Here is a 20,526-nt window from a genome sequence, read left to right on the forward strand (position 1 = left end):
GAAACGCTATAGCTACAACTGCAGAATTGAATAGTCCAATGCTAAATAATTATGTACACTAAAAGAACTTCCTCTCCCACGGGATTGTGGGCAAAAGCCCACTCTGATCTTAAGCAAATAAACTGCAGAACAATCCTTGGTATTGTCAATAATAAATAAATATTCAGAAAAAGAGAATGCATAAACGAACTTAAACTAGCTGCAGTTACCATAGAAACAAGCAAGACTTATTCAACACTTCCTACTCTATTCCATTATCATTCAGTATCTCATGACCTCAAATGGAGAAGCATTGTTCCTATTCATATGGAAACCCTGGAAATAGCCCACATCATAACAGAAGATTTAAGCAATCTAGAACACATCTCTTGGATTCATTTATCTCTCAACAAGGCCTACAAAAGATCATAACTAAACAGATAAAGTCTACTTCTCAATATAGAAGAGGAAAATCCAAAGTATTTCCCCTAGGAACACTAAGTAAGTAACAAACATTGCCAGCAGTCTATCATCTGTGAACGGATTCATATGGTTACACTAACATGCTGCCAGGTACATCCTCAGCAGCTTTCCATAATGTATTTATACAAACACCATAGCTTGATAAAGTTACACCTTAGGACATTTCTTTTATTTGATGATCAGAGCGAGGAAAGGGGAACTTCTATACAGATGGAATAGCATATACTCTATAGTGCATACACAACTCTTTCCATCACAGAAGACCTACAAAAAAATCCTGCCAAAAACCCCCACAGTACTACATACAGAAAAGCATATATTGTTACGTAAACAAGATTCATGAATATTTGAATGACTAAGTATTAATGGTAAGATGTTTCCCAATCACTCCATCCCGACTAGATAAATGCCTCCTTTTTCTCCTCTATTAATCTAAAGATATAGAGTGAGTGAACTTTTGAGCTAGCAATGAGCAAGTATGACTGCAAGCCATAAAAAAATACATATTTACATTTTTTCCAGGAAAATGTACTATAACTACTTGTACATCTAAAAATCCATTGGTTTGCCTTACTTAGATTTTTTTAAAACACTCCACCAGCTCCCAAGCAATGCACCCAGATACAAACTTAAAAAACAAACTATCCCCAACCAGCCATCAGCTTTCAATTCCACTGCTTCACGTGGCTTTTCCCATTCTACAGTACTCTTATTTGACATAATTTGTGAAGAATCTCTCCTCTTTATGACATATTTATGGACAAAACCTATGATACCTAAGTAAAACTAACTGAGCGTTAAGAACATTTGCTTGATAACGAGTACTGCAAATCAGTTGCATTTAAGTACTGCATGTATTTATAAATAAAACTGTGATTGATATATATTATATATGTAATATGTTGCTATGATCTTATACCATCTGAAACATTCTTATAGACTCACAGAAAGACGCCACTCTTGTCTTTCCCTGAATGAGCAGCAAGGTCTACTGGGATTTTTAACAGTTCTTCACAAGTCCAGTCAAGGGTCTAAATATTCCCACTGACAACATTTAGCGCACTCAATTCATTGGATGGTCTTCGATTCAGACTTTCACGTTCTAAAGTTTTGACACCAACTTCTCGGAAATTATGAGCAGACCTTGAAGAACAAGACCCTCTGACAAGCAGAGTCACAAGTCCCAAGCTAAGCCAAATTTTTAATTACTAACCTCAAAACTTTGTTTTATCTTGCCAAAACTTTTTTTAAGTCTTGCATTTTTCAACCTTTGAACATGTAAGACAGGCAGAGCTGGGGAAAGAAGAATGACTGCTGTATTTTTTTGATAGATTAAGATATTGTAGCAACAATTACACATTCCAACCAAACTATGCTACAGAAAATTTCTATTTCATTGTAAATGTACACTGGGAAACATATACGTTATTTTTTAATATAAGAAAACACCTTCGTAAAACACTTCCTCACTTTTCAAAGTAGTTAGTATTAAGAATATTAAGAAAGCAACCTAAATAATCTCCTAATTAAATAACTTAGTACTAAACAACTTAAATCATAAATATGCTACTGCCACCAATTGTCACTCCCTCTTTTCTCCCCTCACTGAGGGCTTTTCTTCTCTTTCTTTCAATGCTGCCAATCTAAAAGACATTTTTATCATGCAGTGATTAAAATGCAAAGCCTTACACACTCCATTTTAACACAAATATCCAATTAAAATAATTAATTTTCTTTCTTTGAAACCTTTAAGGAGAGTCCACGCACAACTTAATTGAACTGTAGCAGCTTCAACATTATATATGATCTTCTCTTGTGTATCCAGCACTTCATCTAATGAAGTCTTTCTTCTTGCTCAAATGATTAAAAAAAAAATCAATTTGAAGAAGAAAAATCAATCCATAAACACTTGAAATTTCCTGCTTTTTGACAGTAATTATGAATATGCCCAACTCTTCTTTGAGAAACACACCTCAATAATTTTTATTCATGACCTACAGCCTTATACAGCACTTCAAAGTAACTCACTCTCTCTGAACAATTTTAAATAAACTGTTACCTTGTATTGTTATTTATGCTATTCAATATCAACTGCAAACAGAACTACATGGGTTCAATTGGCATATTCCTAAACTATATGCTTATGCCATTTAATACGGACACATTTTTAAACACTACGCAAAATTCTCATCTACATTATTTAAGAGCAAAAGTCACATTTGCCAAGGTTGTGCCACCAAGAACATTAGGTTCCAGTTGTGCTTTTAAAACCTAAAGAATGAGGAAAAGAGGATATTCTGAGCACACAACTGCAGGCACCGTACCTATCCAGCTCAGTTTTCTGCACTACTTTAGCAAACAAAAAGGGTTTTGGACTGATGAACATTCTGGATCACTTTCTATAAACATCTTCCTCCAAAGACTGCCCTTCAGATGAAGCTGAGTGGTGTGAATATTCCTTTGTGCATAAAGCACTTCTAAAACATCAAGGGTAGAATTTAGCTCCTAAAGCAGCAAGAATGTCCAGTTCTATTTCAGTGCTTTACAATATTCACATAAACTACTGAATCAACTGCAACATTAGTGCAGTACCACGCACATGCCACTTTTACGTCTTTTCCGCCTAATCTTGCCGTCATTAACAGACAAGAATAACATGCTGCAAGATACCAAGTTGACATAATGATAAAACAAGTGATGATCAAACATTTTGAAAATATTTAAGGTTTAACTGTTTAGCAAGTAAATATACGTGTGTATAGATATTTCTTTTTAACAAAATAAAAACCACTACTAGAGACTGAAAGAAGATAAGTCTGTTTCCTTATAGCTCTGTTGGAATTGATAACAAAAAGAAAAAGAGCTATAGGGAACAGGGGCAACTGCTACCTCACAAAACCAAGAGCCCAGAATACAAGTAGAGATTTTAACAGGCTGTATTTGAGAGACTATCCAAATAAAGCAGCTCTTAGATATTCACATGATGAGAGAGTATAATACTGAGAAATGACACACGGCATGCACTTGAGATTGAAGAAGTGATTGACCGCTTCTGTGGAGGAACGCAGGAAACTGGCAGCACCAATTCTGCTGTGCTCCAATAAAGTCAAAAAGAATAGGTGCAAACAATACTGGCTTTCACATTACAGCATCAGTATGAGAAACTTTTGTGCCAGGAAGACTGATAATTCTGCCAGCAATGGGAATCACTTCCCCAGCGAAAAGTTTTTCTGTGTACAGAGATAGATTTGCATAATACCACCCACATTTCTCTCTTCACCTCTAACATACACATCTAAAAAATACTGCCCAAATTTAAATGACTAGCCTCGTTTGAGTTGTTTGCGTTTTTTTTTCACAAGTCATAACAAACACTCCTGGCAGGTCCAGACATCCATCACAACTAAGTTTTACAGAAAGTTGCAGATACTTTAAAAGGCTGATTTATTTTCATTTGAAACAAATACTTAATTGAAATCAAAAGCCAAATATTTCAAGGTTTGGGAAGGTCGTAGTTTCTTCTCTCTCTGTTTAGTCCTTAAATGTAATTTTCCCTCTTCATCAACAGAATGAGAAGATACTAAGAATCTTTCCTTTTTTTTGGTTTTTATTTCTTTTTTTTAATTTTATTTTTATTTATTTTATTTTAAGTCCTTCCTCCCCTGCAACCACCAAGGAATTAAATGTTTTTAAGCAAGCTAGCGTGGAAGGGAATCAGCTCTTTCAAAGATTTCAAAGCCACTTATTTGTCAGGAAGGGATTAAACCATTTCACTGTCTCAGTTGTCTCAGCAATGACCCAGATCACAAATAACAAGCAACATCCTTTACTTTCCAGCAGATGCACTGAATACATGATTTGGAATTATTTTTTTCACCCCCCCAAAATAATTTTCAAACTAACGGAAAAAAATGTTAAGTTTCCAACTGTTTTTACAGCTACATTTTTGAAGAAGGCCTTCCAGTCTACCTTTTAAAGGCTGACTACTGATTTGCACCTATTGTTTAAACACAAATGTTTGATTTCAGAAGAGAATTGGGAAAACTGTACATTTACATCAACAATATATGACCATTTTGTAATACAAGTGCACAGATGTGAAGCTGTGACCTTAAGGAAAAAAAATTCTGTCCTGTATTTTCCATAATATTGGCCTTTATTTTCTTCACCTGCCAGCAGCCATAAAGTTTAAATATTAAAAAGGTAATTATCGGAGCAGCTACTATATAAATATTTGTTCCAACACTCACAAAGCACCTGGACAAACATCTGATAAATTAGGCAGCTGTTTTATAAAGTTACTGAAGAAGATTGTCAAAGATGTGGTGACAGACCATACTGCAAAGAGGTCCAAAAAATACTCAGTTTTGCTTTTCTCAACTAGCACCTGACATTCCATCCATTCACTTTGGAGAAAATGACTGTTTGGCTAAGAATAATAAGAGTTTTTTCCCATGAGCAGAAAACACAAGTAAAACTCCACTTGACACCGATGCGTGTTCAACACTGCTAACTCATCTCCTTCACTTGTCAAATAAACCCAAGCAGCAGTGACGCAACAGCCTTCAGGTAATCATGCTGAACTGGAGATCAGTTATAACTCTTCTTCCAAGTCCATTTTCAGTGGACCACTTTTAAAACTCTTTTTGTAAACACTGCATGTATAAAATTGATCTTAATGTAAAGACTCATAGGGTGAAAATGCACTATAATTTCTTTAGCTGCAGATATGTCATACAATTTTGATTTCATAGCTCTGTAAAGCCATCGGTTCTTTCTTCAGGGGGGAAAAAAAAAATCCATACTTCCTTTCAGAAATATAATAGCTGCATCAAGGAACAGGCTGTGTAAGTTAGGAGGAATTTATGAGATGGCCATAATGTTTTCGAACAATATACTGGAATATTGAAAACATTGACTTGGCTTTGCTACATCCTTTATCTACAAATAATGTGAATATTCTCTCTAGCACAAATGTTCACTGAAGCAGTTAAACTTTAGCCAATATAACCATAAAGTAAAAATGTTAAATGAACAGTCAGTGTTCATACTGGAAATAGTACTCCAGAAATCACATTCTATCAATTCAAATCCTGAAACTGGTAAGTGCTATATCGAAATAAACACATCTTGTTTTCTAAACTGGACAAAGCAAACAGACTCCATATATCGCTACTTATTTCTCAGATGGTTAGTCATATTGATGAGCCCAGATGCGTACAGTGTCTGCTGTTACACCTTAACAAGAATATGAACATACTCTCAGAAATAAACTGACTCAATGACGTTGGCCACCTGACTACAAAATTATCTGGAAATAAACTTGTACCTCATAAGATACAATGGTAAATGCCAAGGACCACAAAAGAAATAAAGTCATGAAACGGAACTGAGTAAGTTTTCCCATTATCTTGAATAAAAATATATAGTAAAACGTGGTTTATATTTTAGGTTTTGGTCTTGACTGTTGGTTTGCATTTGTGCTCACTTATACCTCAGTAAAACCAACACAACAATTTCTGATCACATTGCTAGTAGCATAGGACTCCGGTTTGGGGTAACTTCTAGCCTCTATACTTCAACTGCAAAAAGAATCAATAGCTCTAAGATTTGTCATTTTTAACGCTGAAGACGTCAGGACAACATGCAAAAGATCAATACACGAGTTTTCATGAAGTCATCAATATGTCATTGAACATATAAGATGCAATGCTAGAAGCAGCAACAGAACATGCTTTCAAGCTATGGATAAAGTCAGCATTTAATGTAAACAAATGAGCAGAAGTTATTTTTAGGAAAAAAATAATCAAAATAATAATATTACAGAACAGAATATATAAACAGAATAGTAACAACTGAGTCACCTAAATTTTGCACTGTAAAAGATTTGACTGGGAAGTGCAACTTCTTTTCCTTCTGTTCCCCTACTCTTTAGACCAGAACAGACTCACAGAAAAATGTCTTAACCAAAGTAAACAATCAAGGATACAAATTCTGGTTTTGGTTTAACCAAAATTAGTTCCAAAGAATCACTAGGATTCTTGCAAGTTTTAAATGTGATTGAAATCACTTCAGCTGTTAGTTTATGACTGCTTACATTCTAACAAGGAAACTAATCAGAATGCCACAGGAGACACTTTTTGCAGCAGTGGATTCCACATAAACCCCTTGGAAATTAAGTATGATTTGACAAAGCTATAAAATAATTATTGTCAAATAAAGTTAAAGTTACAAAGGCTTTTCAGTGGAACTTTAAACTACGTATTATCAGTATATGATTCGTGGCTCTACTTGATACATAACTGTTCACATATTTGAAAGACCTCCTACACTAATAAAGAAAAAGATCAAGATAACAAAATCATAACTAGTCTATTGAAAGTGTCACAAATCCCACTGCATGGCCAATTCAAAGACAGCCCTGCTTTATAGATCTAGTTGCTATCTACATTTATAATAATATCCTTACTTTCCAAGTTGGTTTCCGTTTTTGCTAGCACAATTTTACTTTCAGGCAAAATAGGCCTATAATTTTACCACGTAATGTGAAACTACTAAACTCAGTTCAAAATCCTGGTGCCAGAAGACTGAAATAGGCAGTCATTTTCTTATTTGCTGTCTCTACTTCTCTTTTGAAGTGAGAATTAGTCTGCTATTCTATTTCCAAAAAATAAAACGGGGATTGACTCTGTGCAGATGCAAGAAACCAATCAAAATTCCTTCACTAATGCTGGGACACAGTGTTTCTTAAGATTTTCTTTCTTTAAAATAAGAATACAGAAAATCATGGAAAACTTACAAGTACTCTGCCAGTTAATGTCTGTGCAGATATCATGACTCCTGCCCAGTCCTTCACGGAGGTCATCCATCCCACTTCTGCTGCCACATTCTCCTCTTTCTCATCTGTTGGTTTGCAGGCCCCATCTGCCTGTGTATCTCCACCACCGTTGATCTTCTGGGCTTCCTGCAAAGCAAACCTTTGGGTTAGTTAATATTTGGCAATTTGACAGTGAAAGACAGGACACAGTCGTGGGTAAGAAATACTAAGAACAAAGCAAAACAGTCTTCCTGGACTCCTGCTAGAAGAAATTAAGCCCCTGCTCAGCTTTCTCTTTAGAAATAATAGAAATAGAAATGTTTTATGAGGTACCTGACTAACAGCTAGATAACAGTATTCTCCTTGAAATTAAATATTGAAAACATATATTTGACATCAAATTTGCTCTATGTTCCTTCCCCATAAGCTGCATAATTGTCAAGAGCTATGTATGCAATTACAGATGTACCTATACACAAGTTAGTCATAAAATCACTGAGTGGTTTGGGTTGAAAGGGACCTTAAAGATCATCCAGTTCCAAACCCTCTGCCATGGGCAAAGACACCTCCCACTGGATCACGTTGCTCAAAGCCCCATCCAACCTGGCCATGAACTGTCAAAGGGATGGGGCAGCCACCACTTCTTTGGGCAGCCTAGGCCAGTGCCTTCCCACCCTCACAGAAAAACATTTCTTCCTCTTCTCTCATTTAAATCTCTCCTCTTCCAGCTTAAAAAGGTTCCCCCTCATCCTATACCTGCACTCCCTGATCAAGAGCCCCTCCTCAGCTGTCAGACATACACCAAAGGAACTTTTGATATATTCATTCAAAACAATATGTACTAGGTGTCCATGTAATTTATGTACTACTTTAATTTACTATTACTTGAATCAATTATCTGAGTAAACCTTCACTGAGAAGCATGATGCAACAAGACAATAATTATGAAGTGTAAGGGGAACAATAATAACCATATAGAATCTGCAGGGAGCTGCCATGCTATCAGTGAACTGGTGTTTCCATGGAAATTTTTAATATATCACAGGAATTCTTCTGTCAGTAAGTGGCTCTCATGGAATGGAGAGCTGGAATTTAAAGAGAAGCCTCAGCTGCATTAAGCTGACTGATGAGTCACAGGCATTGGAATTCATATCAGTCTCTCCTGGATGCTGCAGCAAGGATATTGCGCTCTGTAACTGCCTATGTGCTACAGTCAACCGATGCTGCAGAAAAATGAAGGGAAATTATAGGAAAAGCCAGCCTGGATTGTACAGTGTTTAAAACATAGATATGCAAGGTATCCGACTGTGCCATGAGCATGCCTTCGGTGACAACATACTACTAATGACTTCCTGAATACTTGACAGGCTATGCTAAACAGGCATAGGGGAGGCAGCAAAACTCAGTGCTGAGGCAAGTACTGAGCACTTGAACTGCACCCACAGACGTACATTAGTGCTTCAAGCACTCTGCACAGCCCAAGAGCTTGAAACATCTTGTTTATAGATGACTTGCCTATAGGCCACTAAGCAGGAAATCAATTGCCATTAATCCCCTCTGGGATATATGTTACACAATCAAAGACATTTGATGCTGGTTCAGTGACTATTACTACAGTAGGAATACTGCATTATCATGGTCAGAGGGCATAGCTATGAGATGGACTTGAGGACAGGGCTGGTCATAAAGGTCAGGACACTTCCTGAGAACAGTAGAACCATAGAATGCTTCAGGTTGTAAAGGACTTTTATATGTCATCTAGTCCAATACCCCTGTGGGAATAGGGACATCTTCAACTCAGTCAGGTTACTCAAAGCCCCATCCAACCTGACCTTGAATGTTTCTAGGTTTGGGGCCTCCACTGTCCCCCTGCACAACCTGTGCCAGTGTTTCACCACCCTCATTGTAAAAAATTTCTTCCTTATAACCAGTTAAATGACAGTACTAAAAATGCAGAACTAATAGAGCAGTTGCACCAAACCTGTCAGCAAAGGCCAACAGAGCAACACTAAAAATGTAATATAAAGACCAAAAGCAGCTTTTAAAGAATCTCAGTATTCCAACTTAATTAGCTAACCAAATTCTTCTCCGTTATCCCCTCTCCCAAGATGCAGGCTCTATCTTCCTACCAGCAATTACAGCACAGTGCAGGATGTGGCTATATCGATAATAACAAATTATTCAGAGTTACAACAGCAACTCAGTACTTCCTAAGCCAATAACCACACATAAGATAAAATCTACTTGGTATTTGCATAACTGGACCTCATTCCCTGACAAACTTGGACACAGTGAATCAGATGTTTTGCACTCAGCATTGAAAGAGGCATACTGCGTTGCATGCACAGAGAGAACAATCTAGAGAAATGAGCTCGCTGCTTAGGACAGTGACGTATGGTATGGCACGAGACATTTACAGGAGAAAAATGCTTGGCTAGGGACAATTTGTGACCCATTTCATCACTGAGCCATACGGATCAGCCCCAAAGAAATGCCTTGAACTTCATCAATGTTTTGATTATAAATTGGGAAAGAGAATCATAGAATGGTTTGGCTTGGAAAAGACCTTAAAGCCCATCCAGTTCCAACCCCCCTGCCACGGGCAGAAACACCTCCCACTGGATCAGGTTGCTCAAAGCCTCATCCAACCTGGCCTTGAACACTCCCAGGGATGGGGCAGCCACAGCTTCTGTGGGCAACCTGGGCCAGTGCCTCACCACCCTCACAAGAAAACACGTCTTCTTAATATCTCACCTAAATCTCCCCTCTTTCTGCTTAAACCCATTCCCCCTCATCCTGTCCTGGCACTCCATGATAAAGAGCCACTCTCCAGCTTTCTTGTCTACTAGAAACCTAGCTGTATATACCACAAACTGTTAATAACCCAAAAGACTGAGATTTAAACAGCCTAGACACACCTCCACTGCCCTGGGGGCACTCAGAGTTCTCACCGCTCTCCCCCAACTCTGCCTGTGGCCCCAGGACGCCATTTCAGCACAGCCCAGGGCCACCTCGCTGGGTTTGATCATCACCCTCACCCACAGCCTAACCCCTCGGCTGGCTCCATGGAGTACCTGATGCCCCCAAACCCCAAGGAGCCCCCAGCCTCACAGAGCCCTGACAGCTCTTGACTCATTAAAAATTACACGTGCCATTTCTACCAGTACATCTGCCTTTTGTAAAAAGAGAACAGAACTGTAGAATAGAGCTTGGCTTTTGGATTGGAAACCTTACTGGTCAGATTTCACTGCATGGCCTTCCATGCATAGCACAGTGAGCTTTTATACTCTGTACAAGTTTATATGCAATAATATTATCATTATGATTTCCATAGTAAAGGAGGTGTAATTATCTCTTATTCTCACATAAGAAACTGAGACTGTGATTAAGTGCCTAACTCGCTCACCAGAGGTATCATTGGCAGAGCAGGGATGAAACCACAAACTTACTTGATTTCCCACATAGTATCCCCTATTTAAAACCCCAAAGATGCTGAAAACACTCATATCAATATATCAAACTGAATTTTAAAGACATGATTATTCAGTAGATTACAAAAATAACATTTCCTAACACTATAAAAGAGTAAAGAATTTACTTGACTGAATGACAAAGGCAGCTTTCATATTTCCAAAAGGTTCCAATATCCTAATACAGTTCATTGTGCTGTAGTGACTTTCGGTTGCCAAGAGAATAGAGCAGTAAGATGTGACAGAGTCATTCTGTATCTGACTCTCCTAAGGTATTAAAGTCTATAGTACATTTGAATGGCTGTATTTCTGCATTTATAATCCTTATTTCACCTCTGTTAAAATCTCCCACCCGTATTAGTTCTTAATTAAAATACAACTAAAACAATCACCCCCTGCCAAGTGTCATTTGAAATAGTGTCTCACCATCAGCTACGCACCAAGCCTAACTCTTGCCACTATTGCAGCTATAATTAATGTGTTTATTAGTTGTTGTTCTGTAATATCTGTATTCAGTTAGAATATTTTATAGTTTTCATCTACACGGCTAGCTTCTTAGTTTACTTTATCGGCAATTCAGTACTAAGAAAAGTTTATTCCCAAGTCATTATGCAATTGTGCAGAGATCACTAAGGAAGATTCAAAGCTGCTTTCATTTACACTGTGTACAAATCAATCCTGTTATTAACTGTAGTCCTGTTCCATTGCTGTTTCTTCACATCAAAGCATTGACTAACCACCATCACCTGAAAAAGGTGCTTAAAACAATAACCTGACAGTGACAGTAAATGTTTAATTATTTACAGGTTCAGTAGCTACAAGTAACATAATACTATCTTTAGCCACACTTCTTAACCGTTGTTTCACAAAGCGTTCATTATCTTAATTACTTGATGACAGAAACATCCCAGCTGATTGAGAAGAGCATATTTTGTGAAATTTATATTACCTGAACTTAATGGAAAAATGGAAGAGAATGCACGATGAGAAGGGGTGTACAGGAATCAGGACTCACTGTTCTACCAATGGTTTGCCAGGGATCTGGACAGGAAACTTCAATGCTTTGTCTTACACTTTCAACAATAAATAATGATTTAGATTAACCAAGTGCAGAGATCTTAAAGACAGTTATCTTAAGAAAGCAGACTTCAAAAAAGGAAAAAAAACACTTGAAAAATGTTTTCATTTTTTAAGATGGAGTCCTGCCTGCCACCCTTGACCTCTCTCTATAATACCTGTACAAGCATGGAACTAATACACGGACACTACGTTCAACTCAGAAAATTATTATGAGAACTTGAAACATCATCTGAAAATAATCTGCCCTTTTTGAAGCCCTAAGAAGACAAGACACTGTAAAGGCAACCGGATAAGCACTCTTTGAAGTATTGGTACTGAAAAAAAGCTTAGTCCTTTATTAAGATATGTTAAAAAACATAGGAAACAAGCAAGTAATACGAGAAAGAACAACTGCCTTAAAATCTGGTCAAACAAAGAAAAAGACTTCTGATATTAGTGCACATCTAACATTTAACTAGTACGGAAAGCACAGAAAAGTCATAAGTATCAACTGTAACGAGAATACAGGACATCAAGTCATGCCTATATCACACAAGAGGAAGCAGTATGCTCAGTTTATGCAGATGTTTAAAAACATTCATACGGACAGGGCAAGCCTTGGAATTCCATCCTAGAGAACATGAGATAAGAAAGGGCCTGACAGAACAGCAGCTGGACCTGCTTTAAGTTATACAGTAATAACAGAGCTTAGGGAAACTTGCAGTTTTATCCCCGCTAACTGCTCCTCAATTAACAGCACTGCACATCTGGAGCCTGCATTTTAAGAAATGTTTTATATTAGATGAACAACATTTTCATACTGGCCAGTCTTATGCATTGGAAATCTACGTTTATGTTCCTTTCCTCTTCATTCACCTGTTTCTCCCAAGCTACCAACAGATGCTACGTGAGGAGAAATAATTTTGCATATCAGACTATTTTTCTTTGTTAGGCAGACTTTTAAAACACTGAGTTTAAAGTTATTAGACTTCTACTAGTAATTCAATTACATGTCCTTAGATACATTCTCTCATCATTTTGGTAATTCCAAACAGGAGTCTTTAATTTATACAAAACAATAACATAATGCTGCATTCTCAGCAGCTGGGCAACACACAGTGAATGTCAAGACACCAGGTACCTACTGAATGGATTCCCACAGCAGATGTTCTCCATCAGATCTAGTTACCACCCGTAGTCTTCACCTTAATAGTCACGAAGCACCGGTTCATCCAGTGCTAAAAAGCAGCAAAAAAACCCCAACTCAAAGCAGTTCACCCATTCAACTGCAGTTTAGCAAACGCAGGACTTCACTGCAATATTGATAAACAAAACAAATGGGAATGTGAGAAATAAGTAGCTGTATGGAGACTTACAAGCCTCTTTGAAACAGACAAGCTTGTAGGAAAGAGAAAGCAAACACTAAAGTAACTAAATGTGAGCCAAGACACTCCCCTAAACCAGCCTACCCACAGCATTTCTTTGAATATTAGGTTCTTACTCAATATTAGGTTACATTGACCTCACTTATCATACTGTACCTACAGCTTGGCTAGTTTCAAAGGATTAATTATTGATATCCTGAAAAACATTATTCCTCTCACTGAATAAAAGGGAACAGAACGATCTGCAGAAAACACGGCTGATGAGATAGCCAAGCATTTTCCTCTCATAAAATATTCACTAGCTATGTAATTTGGTGTTTGCAAATTTGGCAGGTCAAAAAAATTCAATCCAAAAATAGATTACAAAACTCTTCTTGTTCATTTAAGACTGAGATAATAAACTTCTGTGAAACAACTGTTCTTTTTTGTTTCCTGCCTCCCTGAAGAAATACTCAGAAGCTCCTGGCTAGTTCTAGCTTACACCAGAGCCTTAACTTTTTGTACTGACCAAAAAAAAAGCCATGACTGTGAAGAGGCTAGGTTACAAGACCAAATAAATGCTTCTCTTTTTTCCAGCGACCAGCTTCTCTTTTGTATTTGTGAATAGCCTCAGTAATCCCGACTGTTTTTTGTTCTGTGCCCTTCATATTTTGTATGGGTTACTTGTATGAAATCCCCTTTTCATGTCACTGTTTTGACGGACAAACTGCTGCACTAGAAGCATTTATTCTAAAACCTTGACCTGAGAGGCAATGGAAACTAGATGAGTAAAATAGTGTTCCATGAGCCTGCAAACAGCGTAAGAGTCTGCCAAACAACAGGGTCCTGAGCGTGGGTCTGCTTAAAAATACTAAACAGCAAACACCAACATTATCTGAAATGTGAAGAAAACACAAAAATATTCAGTTTAAAGCTTAACAGTTTCCACACATTGATGGAGGTGAACAATAACGGAGGTGTTATTGATGTAAAACAGTATATCTGAATAATTGGAAAGGTGGCCGAGTGAATTCCATACTTAGCCTAAGAACTAGGAGACACGCTGAAGCCTCCGTTCTGCCACCAAATTTTTAAAGTTCTCAGGAATATTATTTAGTCTTTTATGTCTTCACCTCACAGCTCTAGACCAAGACTAATGGTCATTTCTGCTTCACGATAATCATATCAAGATAAATACATTTTAAGTGTTTTAAATATTTCAATATTATGCATAGGGTAGACACAGATACAGTATAGGGGATCACACTAAAAAAGTACTGGTAAAGACTGTTGAACTAGTTACAAGAAAATCCAACTTATAAATCAGAAGCAGAAAAGGGAAGAAATAAAGAACTCCAGGCATTGTAGTGAAACAAAAAAAAGCATAGTATTAATAATGAGACCAGGAAAGTAAAAAAACATGATCAAGCCAGTGCCCACTAATGCTATAGAAGAGTAAAGAGAAGAAAAATATAGGACTGCACAATATGACCATCCAACAATCGTTTTAAAATCACACATAATGAAAGAGGCTGACAGAAGGAGAGAATGATTCTTGCAGCTAAAAACTTCCCCCTTTTTACCCCTGATCGTGTATCAGACCACATTTATAGAAATAAATAACTAGTGAACTTGTCATAAAACTACTTAACAAGTCAACTTACTGTCTGCAATACAAAAAAAAAATAAAGACATGACAAGTCCAAGATGTACAAGTTAGGAATATTCACTGAAAATATTTCAAAAATTCTCCAACTAATGTCCAGTTTATATTCATAACTCTATTCTCCTTTTTTGTAGTCAACAGAGCATTTCTTATTAATTTCCTGTACAAAGACCGAATTATTATCACATTAAAATATTCCCTAAAGACCCTGTTCAATTACGAAGTAGCAGACAAAAGGGCAAAACAAGCATTTCATTTTATTAATGAGAACACTAACTTTAAATCAAAGGAGACGTATCATTATTCTATGGTTCCCACATACGATAGAAATAGGTACACTAGGCAGATCACACAATTACACTATGCATGACAGAATATTAGCCTTTAACTGGCTTTTCTGTGGTTCAAATGTGAGACAGAAATCAAACATATTTTAAAAAGAACTTCATAGTGCCAGGTCAGTAAAATTAAATACGATGGAAACTAAACTTGTAAAAATACATGAAGCTACATCAAAAGGGATCTAATTACATAAACTCTAGAAAGGGAAAGAATCCTTAATGGAAAAGCCTAGAGAAAGGTGTATGTACCCAAATGATTCTATGATACTTTCTGTCATCCTCTTTTTGTTTCATCCCACCTAATAAAAGGCAAATTGAAGAAAGCATACAATTGAAAATAAAACTGATACAGACATTATCACTAAATGAACACTGCCAAATTATCTACATTCTATTGACTAAAATCCATAGATTATAAAACCTTTTAAATATCAGTAATTCAAAGTACACTTGTTACAACCAATGAAAAATACGTTTCACTTACTGCCTTTATATTTAACATGTTTTTGTAACACTCATGAGTAATTTCAATCCAAAACTCTCAAAGGACCTCATGAATGTAAGAAAGGTCTTAAGAAATGAGAAAAAAAGTCATAAACAGTGGGGAAATTACCTAACTTGATTATTGTGATTACAGGAAGTACTTCAGCTGATTGCTTGTAATTTTGTTGTTGTTGTGAACATTAAGTAATACACAACTCTAAGCCAAGGTTTTCAATAATCTCCTGGTTTTAGTACCATGAAAGAATGAAAAATACTTTGAACATATTTGATTCTGCCTAATTTTAAGACAAAAACTGTCAGTAAATATTTTATGATCTATATGATCTATGTTGAGAGAGCAGCTTTTACCAACTAATTACATTGTAGAAGCTGAAATAAAACTGTTGAAAAAAGCATTCTCTGCCAGAAGTACTCAACATTAAAATAGGTCATTAAAGGGTTCACATAGTCGGTTTACTTCATTGAAAGATATAAACAAATCTAATGTATAAAGAGTATCACACTGCTTTGTCAGTGAAATTAAGCTCCACAGTATCTTTTCAGTTGCATGCTTTTCTCCATCTGCTCAATTACAGAAGAGGAGGCTTTTACCTATCAGCAATTTACCTATTACCTACTCATTATATTAAATTCATAACGCTTGCTTATGCTATCAGAGAGAAGGAGATTTGGACTGGATTGTAGAAGGGAATTATCCCTCTCTTCTCTGTATTACAGATAAGGCAACTAGTGCAGCTAACACTCAAACTGGTGCTCAAAAGCACTTCTCCAAAAACCACAAAGACTCCACGGATTAGGAAAAACATTACACAGCTGGCAGAATCTGAAAGCATAATGTACCATAACTACGCCGAAACTACTTCATCCTTACATGATGGAATTAACTACTCACTTCCTTCAACAACAGAATACCCTAGAAAACTGGGTGACAGGAATTGCAGGTCTTCATTTGATTCAAATCAAGCATTTTCACATGGGAGGGAATGGCCTCTTTATTTTATTTGAAATAGCCAATTATTAATTACATAAGTATAGGCAACCTTCCTTCCTGGATGCTGAGCCTGTCAAACAGAATTTATTCACATTTAGATTTTTACAAAGAGATCTACAATTTTTCAGAAGATTTTAGAGGTAACAGAACAAAAGATGAAGGAGGAAGCACGGGACAAAATAAAACACAAGAGTCAAAAATACAACTATTTGGTAATATTGTAATACACATGAATCAATAATGATTTGAAGAATGCCAGAGAAACATTCTATTATCTGCCAAACTGGTCATCTCTAAGGCCTTTTTTTGATTCAAGGGTAGTATATAATATTTATACTTATTGTATTAAGACTATAAAGGAAATCACAATGAATTAAAGGCAGGTCTCTGCAAGATATAAAGCCATGTCTAAGCCTTTACTGACGCAGAAAATTAAGTTCTCATGTGCAGTACATAAATATTTGAAGAGCAGCAGGTCAGTCAATGAGAAACTAAAAATATTTAATAGCACACAACATTTCTCGCCTCAGAGATTATTGTAGAGTGTAATGCAGCATTCAGACTGAATGAACTTGGGGGTGGGGGGAAGGCACAGCAAGACAGTCAAAGAGCACATAATTATACAGGAATCTGGAGGAAAGATACACGGCTCTCGCTTTCAAAATTACAGAAAAATGCAGATTTAGTTGTAAAGTAACAATTTCAATGATTAGTTTGAAATAATTATGTTAAACTAAACATTTCTCCCAAAAGGACCAGTTATGTCGCATTGTAAATGCTATTATTCAACTAAGTAGCTATGACCTCATTCGTTATCCACTTCTATGAAAACCAATTTAGTGTAATCTGAACCTCGTGACTCCCCTGCATAAATGATTAATTAGACTAAAGTTTTTTGAACTTAGAAGAAGAAAACTTCCTTGTAGATAAGTTTCTTTTAGGTAACATATTATTTTGCTTCACATCCCAGATAGCAAATACCAGCACCCAAATGATCCAGAGTCAGTACCCATAGACTGCGAATGCAGCAGCTAGTATTGTATGATGCAAAGAAACATAAACAGATCCTGCAAATTCACAGATACGAACTGAAATCTAAGGCAGAGAAGCAAGCTAAATTTTTGTTTGATTTGCATACTACAGCTCCATTAATTTTCATTTCTGCCATACAGAATGAAACAAGCTCAGTGAATTCTCTTTGACTTTGTTCACCATCATTTTAAAGCACAGGAATAACTTAAACAGGCACAGAGATCATTTCCTCCTTGTGCGAGGGTACCAGTGATGCAGTGCTAGGAATTGATGCATGACTGTGACATTGAACACAGCCTTTATAAGCAATCAGAAGTTGGACTACTGGAAAATAAAGATACATGGCATCAATTCTTGGCTCTCGTAACACAAAGAATTATATCTAAGTCTTCTTGCTCATGGCAGGATTCAATCTGCCTGTACCAAAACTTGTAGATGAAGCTCTGACTCCAACAGGTCATGCTCTAAATGAGAACAGCAACTCTTTGAAGTTGCTCAGAGGATCAAATTGTTAGAAACAGCCCCAGCCAAGCTAGATTAGTAACAAAGGGCAGGTGAGAACTTAAAGGCAGACATCGTCCTCTGTCATTAGTCTGCAGGTTTTGGCTTCAAGATTCATTAAACCAGCAAATACCGCATCTGTCACAAAAACATGCTACCTCTGAATATTCACACTGTCTATAAATTATGCATGGTACAGCAAGCAGTTATTATCTACCCATCAGGAAAAAGAACTAACAGAGGGGAGAGAATAGGCCAATGTAAATTTTAGCTCTTTTTCAAAGATTGAGTAATAGTAGAAAAAGACATTAAAGCATAACAACTGTTAAATCATCACAGAGTATTCAGTTTTAATTCCCTCAGCCTTCAAGGGAGCAGAAGAAGTTGACAATGATCAGTAAAGAAGTTACTGCTACTACAGAAATTTCAGTCTTGAAAAGAGAGGAAATCAACTATGCCCTCTGTTTACATCTTGCAATTTTATGACAATCTGGTAACTTTATTACAGGGCCTAGAACTCTATTTTTCCCTTTTGAATTTTACATAAATTATTCTGGTAAAAGAGTTCACGGTGGCATAAAGATCAAAAAGCTCATCAAAGCAGACTGCCATACTTCACACTACTCACAAGCTGTGTTTCACAGAGCCTACTCATCAGCTTCAAACTTTAGGCTCTTTCTCCATTTACAGCACTGCATAATTACTTCACACAGCTCCCCAAGATGCAGGTGCCCCCCATAATTTATTCATTGACATTGATTCACTGACAATCCCATCCCAGTAACACATGAAGTAAGAAAATTTACCTTTATTACTTCTTAAAAGGGTTTAATTAAGCTCTAGTAAAGAACCAACCAGTATATCTGTATATAATTTAGATCTTCCAAATCCCTGACTCTAGTTTACTCAGTAACAACGCACTGAAGTAACACATATAACTAAAGAAAGCATTTGAGACACACATTTTGAGAAATAAAATTGGGTGATGGGAATGCCGGGGTTGAATGCAGGGACAGAAGTTGACAATTCTTGTGAATCCTTTCCAACTCGGGACATTCTACGATTCTATTCCATGAAATCTCTTTTTCAGATTCAGCTCATGGAAACCAGAAAAAAAACCATGAAGTGTAAGATCAGCTTTATTTTCTAGTTTGTGTTGATGTCAAGTTGAGAGTGAATCTCAGCAGTGTGCCCTAGCACCCATAGAGGCCAACCATGTCCTGGGATGCAGCAAGCACAGCATCACGAGCCAGTTGAGGCGACTGTCCCACCCCGCACTGCACTGGTGCGTCCCCACCTCGAGCACTGTGGGCTGTTTTGGATGCCTCAATACAAGAAAGACAGCAAACTGTATGAGTGTTAAGAGGAGAGCAGCCAAGATGGTGAAAGGTCTTGAGGGCAAGATTTATGAGGAGTGACTGAGGTCACTTGGCTTGTTCAGCTTGGAAAAGAGAAGGCTGAAGGGTGAGCTCATCACAGTTTACAATTTCCTAAAGTGTGGCAGCGGAGGCGAATGGGCTGATCTCCTCTCTCCAGCAATCAGGGATAGGACACAGGGGAATGGAATGAAGCTGTGTCAAGGGAAGTTCAGACAGGACATTAGGAAAAGGGTTTTTTGGGGGGGAAGGTGGTTAGTCACTGGAATAGGCTCCCCAAAGAAGCGGTCACAGCACCAAACCTGTCTGAGTTCACGGAGCTTCTGCACAATGCTCTTTGTCGTATGATTTAGTTTTAGGTAGTCCTGCAAGAAGCAGGGAGCTGGACTCAGTGATCCTTACGGGTCTCTTCCAACTTGAGATAGTCTATGAATAAAGTTCTAATCTTCAGTCTAAATCAGCTTTTTTCGAAAACTAACCTTTCTTAAACCCTTCTAACCCTTCTCTCCTTATACACTCAAGATCTCTGATCCTAGGTTTATCCTAACACAGTAGTAGATGGGGAAAGAAACCTCCGAGTTTCCATTACCTCAGTAGACGTTGTTTAGTAACAAAATAAAAAAAAAAGCTGACACAAGATTTATTATCTAAGCCATTCATTCAGGAGACAGGAAGGTATCACCCTTCTTAATTTTGTACTTGCTATCTGCATCGGGTGAGGGTTTTTAAGGTTTTCTTTTTTTTTTTTTTCCCCTGCCCCCTCCCAATTCCATCTATAACAGTTTGTCATTCTGTGTCTGCAAGTTTGGCTCAGCCTCTACTTTCTTTCTGAGCATCTTCTGCTATTGCCATTAATTGTGGTGGCACCAAGTACTGAAAAGATGATCAACAGCAGCATACATCCTTCTGGATGAAACACCATCAGCCACCCGGGGACAGCAGA

The 20,526-nt window shown here is 37.2% G+C and overlaps 1 protein-coding gene across 35 annotated transcripts in view; it reads right to left on the bottom strand.

The window, feature by feature from the left end:
* KCNMA1 (potassium calcium-activated channel subfamily M alpha 1) overlaps positions 1 to 20,526 on the bottom strand; it is a 427,072-nt gene that overhangs the window by 295,294 nt on the left and 111,252 nt on the right. For all 35 annotated transcript variants that reach the window (XM_054072172.1, XM_054072163.1, XM_054072142.1 and 32 more), the window contains exon 2: positions 7,262 to 7,426. In XM_054072172.1, the coding sequence (XP_053928147.1) occupies positions 7,262 to 7,426 (165 nt within the window). The remainder of the gene's footprint in view (positions 1 to 7,261; positions 7,427 to 20,526) is intronic.

The sequence above is a fragment of the Cuculus canorus genome, chromosome 7, assembly GCF_017976375.1.
Source record: "Cuculus canorus isolate bCucCan1 chromosome 7, bCucCan1.pri, whole genome shotgun sequence".
Taxonomy (NCBI): Eukaryota; Metazoa; Chordata; class Aves; order Cuculiformes; family Cuculidae; genus Cuculus; species Cuculus canorus.